This window comes from Lycium ferocissimum, chromosome 9, assembly GCF_029784015.1.
Source record: "Lycium ferocissimum isolate CSIRO_LF1 chromosome 9, AGI_CSIRO_Lferr_CH_V1, whole genome shotgun sequence".
Classification (NCBI taxonomy): Eukaryota; Viridiplantae; Streptophyta; class Magnoliopsida; order Solanales; family Solanaceae; genus Lycium; species Lycium ferocissimum.
Window position 1 is genome coordinate 34990423 of NC_081350.1, and position 9618 is coordinate 35000040.

Sequence of the window (9618 nt, forward strand, 5' to 3'; positions counted from 1 at the left end):
GTGGGGGGGGGGGGGGGTGGGCCAGAAAGGACGACCCAAAATTCAATAATACATTTGCCCCATACTTGTACTTGTTAATCAAATATTAAATCAAGTCTACATCAACTACCACTTTAATTCAAACAAATAGGGAAAACCAAGAATCATTTGTGGCTTGTATTTGTATGTATTCGTCATAAACATTTAAAAAAAAAAAAAATCTTAGTAATGACACTGAAACAGACTTTGTTTGGGCTAAGTAGTACTGACCCAACTGTTTGGGCTATTTGTGGTTGTTTCACGTGGGAATCAGGTCGGCCCATTAAGAAAAAATTAGCTAAAACTAGAAACGCCCACCGTGGGGCTCGAACCCACGACCACAAGGTTAAGAGCCTTGCGCTCTACCAACTGAGCTAGACGGGCTTCTTGTTTTAATAAATTTACTAATCGCAAAGACTGGAAATGTGTCGGGCAGAAAGCCCGCCAATCTCCTGCAACTCAAGCACATTGTTTGACATGACTCGAGAAGAAAATGATTCGTTAGTCCAGGCTGGAAATACATGTATAGATAGTGGCTTAATGTCAAGGCCGACGGAAGCTGGGGACTGAGCCTTGACAAGCAAATGGCTGCCTACCGGAGCTTTGACCAAGCACCATCGGTCAATTCTGCTTTGGGAAACTCCTGATTCTACCAATATTATAGGCATATGAGGTTCGAGTTGAGAACCAAAATTGTAAGAATTTATTATCAAATCACCTTAGATATCTAACCTTTGGAGCATAATTTGAATTTTTTGTTGTTATCTCTTCGTACTTTAATCATTACTTACTATATCTAAATTTCTAATAGTTAATGGCCAATAAACCAAGAAAATAAGAAAATTGGTGAAATTGAGCTTTGATTCTGGCTGATGTTTACAATTATTGGGCTCAAGTTTGGTCCAGTTTTGAGTTAGATGCTGTGTGTAGTCCAATTGCGAGCAAAGCCAGAAGGAGCACCCGTTCAAATGCACCAGTTCATTACATTTTGTGAAATGCTACTACCATATAACACCACCCAAGGAATTCGAGTATACACGACTTTTGATTAATCGGTATCCAAAAAACATAAGAAATTGCGGGAAAATGACAGGTTTTGAACTTTTGGCATCGTTAAACAAAACCGTTAAGAAATTACTTCTATCACCCATCGGGCATAAATATTAATTGTAATGTGCGCATAAGTTAATTTAACCTATGAGGCTAAAGTTGGGGACGTTTCAAGAAATTATTGACTTTGAAGATAGCGTAATTATGTTGCCTACTGGGCAGAAGTGACGTTTAAAGAAATTAGTGACTGAAGATAGTGTAATTATGTAGCCTACTGGGCAGAAGTTTAAGTTTGTATGAACTTGTGAACAATTGAACAACTCATACTCCTATAACTTTTGTCTATGAGGCGAAACTTATAGCTAATTGAGTAGGTTAACTGTATTCAAATGTCCCGGACTCTTGTCTCATAGCAAAATTAATTTATGCTCACAACTTATGCCCGATGAGCAACAAAGGTCATTTTTTTCCAGAGATTTTGTTAGGCAGGACAAAAATTCAAAATCACTCCTTATGAAAGTCATTCGTGCAAATCACCCCCAAAAAATAGACGTACTCCATTATTTGGCAAGGTTATAAAGTTGAGCGTTATTGATAAACTTTGTCAGTCAAAGACAAGCTGACCCGAGAATTAAAAGATACATGTTCTCAAATTATTTTGTAACTCTTGAAAATCTTGAAGTTAAAATGCTTGGATTAGAGTAAACATCCTGTGCAAATAATTTTTTCCAGGAAAGGTGTCACTTCATAGATTACTTTCGCTTGCTGTGAAGCTGAGGGCCAAGAAAGAGAACAACACCAATCAATCAAGTACCGGTCAATTTCAAATTAGTTAAAATCGATAATACAAATCCTTAGTATAAAAGGTTATCATGGTTATAATTATATTTACTTTGATCAACCTACTACAATCAGACATGAGACTCCCAACTACATTGCCACAATCCATATTGTTTGAAAGAGGTTAGCGTCCTTGCTTCTCTCATGATACACTCCTCTTCTCGCCATCATCAACCTACTACAATCATCCTCTTTTATCTGCCGACTTTGTTATTAAAACTCACATAGGCAAAGGTGGTACAAAAGCCTTGCAAAGTAATTAGAGTTTGACGTTGCATTTTATTATCAAACCGGCTGGATTCATAATTTACTTTTCCTAACTGATAAACGTAGATTATACACAAATATATACATATTATACATAAATTATACATATAGTACACATCTGCCGATTATTTTTAGTTGGGTGAGCTACGGTTTACAGTAATTCTTCATTCTTCCTCCCCTTCCTTTAAAATGACAGCACACTTCTTGATCAGTGAACATCATTCTGTCTAAGATATACTAGGATACCATGCAATTCTCCTCAACTTAAAGAACATGAACTGGAGTTATACCTTTTAGCAGAAAACAAATCCACTCTATATGCAATATGTTTGCCTAATCAACTTCTTAGATATCTAGGCAAATCAACCCTATCTGGTGATGCAACAGTATGCACTCAGGCTACAAGCTGAACTTCATTTCACAACTTAAAAGGATCCATGAACACTATCTGCAAACAAAACAAAGTTTGGTGTCCAAGTACTGCCCAAAGACAACAAAGAACCACCACTCTAGAGGTAGTTACTCATAAGCACCACGAAGAAAACTTCCTACCTACTGCTTTAACACATTTTGAACAGCAGATTTGGTCAACCTAAAACAAATGATGCTTCATAGAGTTTTACCAGACTATTCCAAAGGCCTCTGAAGATCTTGGACTTAGTCATCTTTGCAATCTTGTGCAAATATCCCTGAGCCTCCATTGGCATTTGAAGCTCCCTTTAACTGCGTAAACACAACATCATCAGCTAAAAAGGCGTACATCATTTTGGCAAAGAAGCACGGATTAAAAATAACATTAAGACCTACAGCCTCATCCACTTTAACCATATTGAAGAGCTTATTAGTTTCATTATTAACCACAAGTAATAACAGTTTATTTAGAAGCCTTATGGTGTTAATATAATGAAATTTTAACATCCATGAAGGCATTACTTTTTCCTTAAAACTACGGAATGAAGAGCAGTCACAGACACAGTAGCAATACCTGCTGGAGGACCTTCTTTTGATAGCGATAGCCCTGTGAGAGAAAAGCAGCATAGAGTAAGAATTTGTATGGTTATAAAAAGGATCTTATAACCCGAAATAAACACCCACAATACTGAAATAACCTTATCAGTTCCATATATGTAATCGCAGTAGGTGAAAACTGAAGCAAAATTGCTCTGGCTTTGGCCCCCAACATAGTGATGGTAGTCATGGTAATCCGGCCCACCATAAAAAGGTATATACTTTGTGAGAGTCCATGGAAGGTCATATCTGTAAGAATGACAAAAATAAATCAGTTAAAAATGCCCCAATCATCGTACTAACTCTATGCATATAAATTCGCAATATTGCCAGCAAAAGATGCAATGTACAGCTAAAGTGAGCAATTAAAGGTACTAGGTAGAGATTGTTGAAATCTTTTAAGACCAGAAATCCTTCTCAGCTCCGTATAGCAGTGATTAGCATCAAACAAATGTGAGCAGCAGATCTAAGCTTCTTTTTCAACAATGCCCATTTGTTTATCGAGCAGTTGCTCCAATGGGGCTCTCTCAAGCTAAATTTAGATTTAGATGTGGAATCCTTAGTTCTATGCGATCACTCATGTGTAAGCTTAAAAACACCAATTTCCCAAACATAGCAGTCAAAAAAATAATCTTTTGAACATATAAAAACCGTAACGTGTAAAGAAATGATAACAGATAACATGGTTGACAATAATTCACCTGTTACTCTATTGGCTCTCTGTACATGGATGATTAAACACAGGTATGATGCTAAACTATGTCATGTTCCAAATTTTGAGTTCTGAGATGCTCAAAATTGATTAATTCACAACAGACATTCGCACAGGGAGCTTCTCAGCCTGTACTATTACTGTCAATAGTCTCCAATATTTTGAAAAGGCAAATAATGCATCACTTCAGCTTCTTCTTTTTTTACTCTTGAAATGCTGCAACTACATAGAACTTGTTGAAATCGAGATCAACACTCTTGACTGAATCTTATTCTTTAGATATACCAATAAGAACCACATAAGGTTTGTAGTTGTCCAATTGGCATAGATACAAAAATTAAATGAGAATCAATTTTATGTAAAAGCCTCGAAATAAAAATCTTGGTCTCTGAGTATTGCCTTACAATATCAGCGAATGCAATGAATAACAAACAAAGATATTGTCACAGAGATACAGACATAAAGAGTCATCCTGCTAGTAGTTACTACATACATAGCAGACACTTACAAATTATTGGCATGTAAAGTGGTACCAAGCACCATCCCTCCAAATAGAAAGATTTGCTTAACATTGACAACTTTTGTCAATCTTCCTTGCTTTAAGTCCAGTCTGGCTCATAACCTTATTTTTTTTTTTTTTTTAAAAAGGTCCAGTCTTAGATCATATCCAATGATAACCAGTTGGACAAGGTTTTCCTTGTAATATTCAGGGGGAAAGAAATCAGTAGTCTTTCTGTCTTAATTAAGCATTTGCTTTTACAGATTCAGTTATCAACTTCTTCAGTTTCAATACCAAGATATTAATACTTGTCCTAAGTTCTAAGCAAAATGAACTGTTGACTCCAACTATAGTTCCACTTCAGTGGTGAGGACACACTACTTAATCATGATCGCAAGAGCAAAGATGTCAAAAAAATGGGAAAAAAGAAGTTGAGAAGTGAAAGCAAGACATGTGTCTCGAAATGCTAGTATTGAGGAAGTCCTGCTATTTAATCGACCACATTATATTGCGAGGACAAAGGATGGGATGTCGAAAATCCGACGTAACTAGCATTTATTACATCCCGAAACAAAAGACTGCTCACAAGATAAAATTATCTAGTCCGTCAATCCACACATATAGCATGACCCCCTAAGAATATAGTCACAGCTACTACCAAGGACTATGGGATCCTACAGTAAGTCAGCTCTTATTTACTTTTTCTATTATGATGACAGTGGTGTCCAGTCTAGCTTGCGCCCATCCTCCACTATTCCACTGGGTATTGCTACCTCCCACTAGCAGAGGTACCGAGTAACCCCGCTCACCAAGGCTTAGGAACACGAGGAGAAATCACCTAGTGCTTTTTGCCTATGTTAGGATTTGAACCTGAGACCTCATAATTAACTTGTCTTAATTTCATCATATAATATAAAACATATCACAAAAAGTATAGAAGTGACTGGGGTCTTGATTATCTGAGGGATTGCATTTTATTTTACATGCAAGAACCTGTTAACAGTAAAACCAGATACTATAAGCACCATTTTACATATCCAAGATGCAGTTCACATTTTAGCTTTTTGCAACAAACCTTACCAACCCCATCTACCAAAAGCAATAGGAAATATCACAGAGGTCAAGGAGAAAAAGAAAAACGGAAAGGACCCATGTGGAAATTGAGAAAGAAAAAGAACAGAAGAAGACAACTTTAATCCTTCTATGGCAAAAAGCAACTATTTCACTTAAAAAAAGAACTCATGCAATTCCATTCACTGCACATAGATTTATCAGAGATCAAAAAAGCAAACAGTGAAGTAAAAAGGAATAAAGTGATAGTTGTTACTGTTAATTCATGATTTGGTCAAATTATCATAGAGGATAATCACACACTTATTAATCACCAAAAAAGCAACTTTTTATTACTACTACTACAATAGTGTCAAAAAAAAAAAAATATCAAAAGCAAAATAGCACGCGTGCATACCCACTGTGAGTCTCAATAGCCTCAATCTGTCTCAAGGCAATCCACAACCAGAATGTAATCATATGACCTGGCGCAATAGCGGGCCCCATAAATGAGGGGATCCCGAGGATCAAAATCTCTAACCAGTGTGCATATGGAGCAGCATAGCCTATTGGAGCTGTGTATTCATGGTGAACCTTGTGAATCTTTTCATAACCCCATTTACAATGCAAGAACCTATGGATCCAATAGTTAAAATAATCCTCCACTATAAAGTATGTTCCCAACTGCAACAAAATTTCCCATAACGATGGCAAGGGCAAGCTTGTTCTAATCCCAATCATCTATACATTGCAAAAAAAAATCACAAATTAGCTCATAATAAGTATCTCAATTACACATCCTTGATCTACATTTAACACAAAATTACGACTTTCATACTGTAAACTCAATCAAACAAACAACAGATCGATCCAAACTAGTTGAATTTGAATCTTCAGTGTCCATTCAGCTCTATTTGGACCTATTTCATTCGTATAGTCAATACTCACTCTGTCCCTATTTACATGGCACTTTCCGCTTCCCAAGATTCAAACTAAGTGAACTTTGACCAATATAAATGCATTTTTTCATCACATTGACGTTTGAAAAATTGCAAATTATAGTATTTTTCGTATCCTTTGTGAATATCTAAATTTTAATTTTAAAAGTTTGAGTCGATCTAATCCAATTTAGCTTCAAAGATTAGTCAAATTAACTCTCAAAAAACGAAAAATGCCACATTAATTAAGACAGAGAAAACAATAGTAGAGGTTCTCTAAACACTAGAGATTCACTTTGTTTCTCTACTTGCAACACAATCAAACACATTGCAACAATTTACAACTAATTTTATGAGCATGATAAACAAGACTAAAATAGGTATCTTAGAAATCATGGATCCAAAGATTAACCCAAAAAAATACCCTTTTCAGATTCCACAAAACCCCATCAAACACATTGCAAAAAAGACACCTTTTTCTAGCATAACTGTCAATACAGTAAAAAAAAGTAAATTAAGTACCTTAACTGAAGGGTAAGAAACAAGTTGAAGGGGTCCAACAACAAGGATGAACATACGCATAACAGACTTATAACAACGAAATACATCAGTGAGTGAAAGATTGACTTTTGGTTGAATTTTATAAGACTGAACTGTTTTTCTGAAGAAAATTTCAAGGAAAAGATAATAAAGTGGGACACAAGAGAAGATTAGGAAAAGAAAAAGGATGTTATGGCAATAAAGATAGTAATCAGATTTGTTAACAGAGTAATTAAACCATATAGTTTCTGCAGTATTAAGAGATCTTCCAATGGCAATTTCAGCCTCTTGGATTGATTTAAAAGGCAACATTGAAAATGGTATGTAGTTAATTGGGTTGAGAATTGAATGGTTTTTGAATCTTGAAAATTGATGGAAGATTTGAGGGGTTTTGGAAGTGAACAAGTGGAGAAGCTAGATATAAGACAAGTATTCCATGAATTTTTATGAGGTTTTTGTTCGGTTCTGGTTAAAGTTGGTATCTTTTATATTTTTGATGAGCTTATGGGAATCACATCTGGCGGGGCAAATAGGACAAATTGAAAAAAGAAGAGGTTGCACTATTTTAGTAGGCGTTTGGCCATAGAAACCAAAAAAAAAAAAAACTTTTTTCAGAATTTTTGAAGTTAGAGTTGGAGTTGGAGTTGTGTTTGGCCATAATTTTTTAAAATAATAGTTAGTTGTTGAAATGTACCATTTCTAAAAAACATGAAATATGATTTATATCCCTAAATTTCTAAAAGGAAAAAGGGTCAAAGATGCCTCTCTCCTTTGGGAAAAGAGCTAAAAATATTCTCCATTACAAATTTGGGTCAAAAATATCTCCCTTCATTAAAGTTTTCAAATATACCCTTGTCTTAACGGAAATCCCCAACATAACCCGATTTCATTTTTAAACCAGCTCCATCTAAACCCGACTCAACTACATAAAAAATCCATAGGCGACCAACTTATTCTCGAGTCCTACATCTGGAGCCACCAGGCACAGGAAAGGGTAATCCGTGTAATTTTTTTATTTAGTTGAGTCGGGTTTAAAAGGAGCGGGTTTAAAAATGAAATCGGATTATGTTGGAAATTTCCGTTAAGACAAGGGTATATTTGAAAACTTTAATGACAAAAGGGGTATTTTTGACCCAAATTTGTAATTAAGGATATTTTTTAACCCTTTTCCCAAAGTAGAGGGGTATTTTTGACCCTTTTCCCTTTCTAAAAACTAGCAAAACCACCCAAATCAATTAATAAACATTACCAGTGCGAGAAATACAACAATTATACTCGAGACCAGCTTATGGAGTGTTCAAAACTGATAAGTTCTTTCCAGCAAAAGGCTGCAACTGAGAGGCTAGCTGGTGTACACAGAAAATATAGCATCTCTCAATATGGCTTTATTGCAAAATTCTCACATGTTTCTTTTCTTTTAAAAGCTTTTTAGCACATGATGTTGAATGTTGTTGGAGTGGGGAGCAACTGAGCAACATAAATTGCCTCTGACCAGTGAAAAAAGTTGTATGAACTTTTAGGGTAAAAAGTGAGCAACATAAAGACGTTTAGGGTAAAAATTGAAAACAAAAAAACAAAAGTAATGGTCCAAAATAGAAAATGAAAAAAAAGTGAAAAATTGGGTTTTGGAATTTTTATGGCCAAATACCATAAAGTGAAAAAAGCTAAAAAAAATTCCAGGAAAAGGTGAATAATTCTCATGGCCAAACGAGTCCTTAGTTTCAGTGAAATGAAAAACAAAAACAAAAATTCGGTAAACCTCAAATATATGGGTAATTTTTTTTTTTTTTTGAAGATAGTGCAGGAATGGCTGAATTGGCTCACCGAAAGATGTTTTACGTGGGAGACTTGAGATCGTCGATCGATTTTGTTCAGTCTAAATTCGTCGCACGAGACTTTGTCTGGTGCGGTTTCCATCTCTTGTGTGGTTTTAGATTTGCGAGAAGGAAACCTAGCCTAATTATGACTAAGGAAAGGAGCTATATTCATAGGAGTGTTTCCTGGTTCACCACTCATTCTCGAGCTCGAGAAAGCACCTCGTGGCTATTACACTAGGAGCGGGGTTTAATCAAAGCGCACCCAAAGAATAGCTATTGTGGGTTCCCTATTTATCAAAAGAAAAAAAATTGAAGAACTATAAATGTTTCAACCTTATCTAACGAGTCATTAGATTTAATCTTTTTTCTATAATCAAGATATTTCTGTCTTCAGCGATACACGATTGGAAACTCGGTGAATAATGATTTCGTTTCTTTAACAATAAAAAGAGATTCTTAGATTATTATAGAGTGGGCATACATATAGGATATTTCAATATTACCATTTGAACTTTCGTCTAGTTTAAAAGAAATTATGAAAATAAATTCGCCACCTTTTATCTTGTTTTAAAAAGTTTATAAAAATGAAAGCGTCATAATATGAACTTTTTGTCTCGTTTAACAAAGGAAAAATGCACAAAAACACCCTTAAACTTGTATCGGATTATCAGTAACACATTTATACTTTGTGGGGGTCTTATTACCCCCCCCCCTCCCCCAACTATTTTAAACATGAATATATACACCCATAAGTGATGACATGGCATAGCAAGTGTGCTTACTCGCTTGTAAGCATGTGTGAGGCAAAAAAATAAGTCAAAGTTGACTATTTTGCACGAGTGTCCTTTCTCCATTGAATCTTATTAATTAGATATAATT

At 35.4% G+C, this 9618-nt stretch overlaps 1 protein-coding gene and 1 non-coding gene across 2 annotated transcripts; both read right to left on the reverse strand.

Moving 5' to 3' along the window:
- Positions 1 to 329: 329 nt before the first annotated feature.
- Positions 330 to 402, reverse strand: TRNAK-CUU (transfer RNA lysine (anticodon CUU)). The gene has a single exon. It is a non-coding gene; the product is annotated as a tRNA-Lys (tRNA).
- Positions 403 to 2569: 2167 nt separating this feature from the next.
- Positions 2570 to 7436, reverse strand: LOC132030434 (methylsterol monooxygenase 1-1-like). The gene is made up of 5 exons (XM_059420068.1): positions 6905 to 7436; positions 5863 to 6185; positions 3285 to 3432; positions 3161 to 3193; positions 2570 to 2898 (listed from the first exon to the last, which is right to left on the reverse strand). Exons 1-5 carry the CDS (start codon positions 7232 to 7234, stop codon positions 2833 to 2835), a joined length of 900 nt encoding a protein of 299 aa, XP_059276051.1. The 5' UTR covers positions 7235 to 7436; the 3' UTR covers positions 2570 to 2832.
- Between the last annotated feature and the right edge of the window lie 2182 nt (positions 7437 to 9618).

Bases quoted from the DNA above. Each gene is read 5' to 3' on its own strand.
- LOC132030434 (XM_059420068.1), bottom strand. From the start codon at position 7,234: ATGTTGCCTTTTAAATCAATCCAAGAGGCTGAAATTGCCATTGGAAGA. The intron at 6,186-6,904 runs GTACTTAATTTA...TGCAATGTATAG, and splicing joins TTTCTTACCCTTCAGTTAAG to ATGATTGGGATTAGAACAAG. The intron at 3,194-3,284 runs GTTATTTCAGTA...TTTCTCTCACAG, and splicing joins ACATATATGGAACTGATAAG to GGCTATCGCTATCAAAAGAA.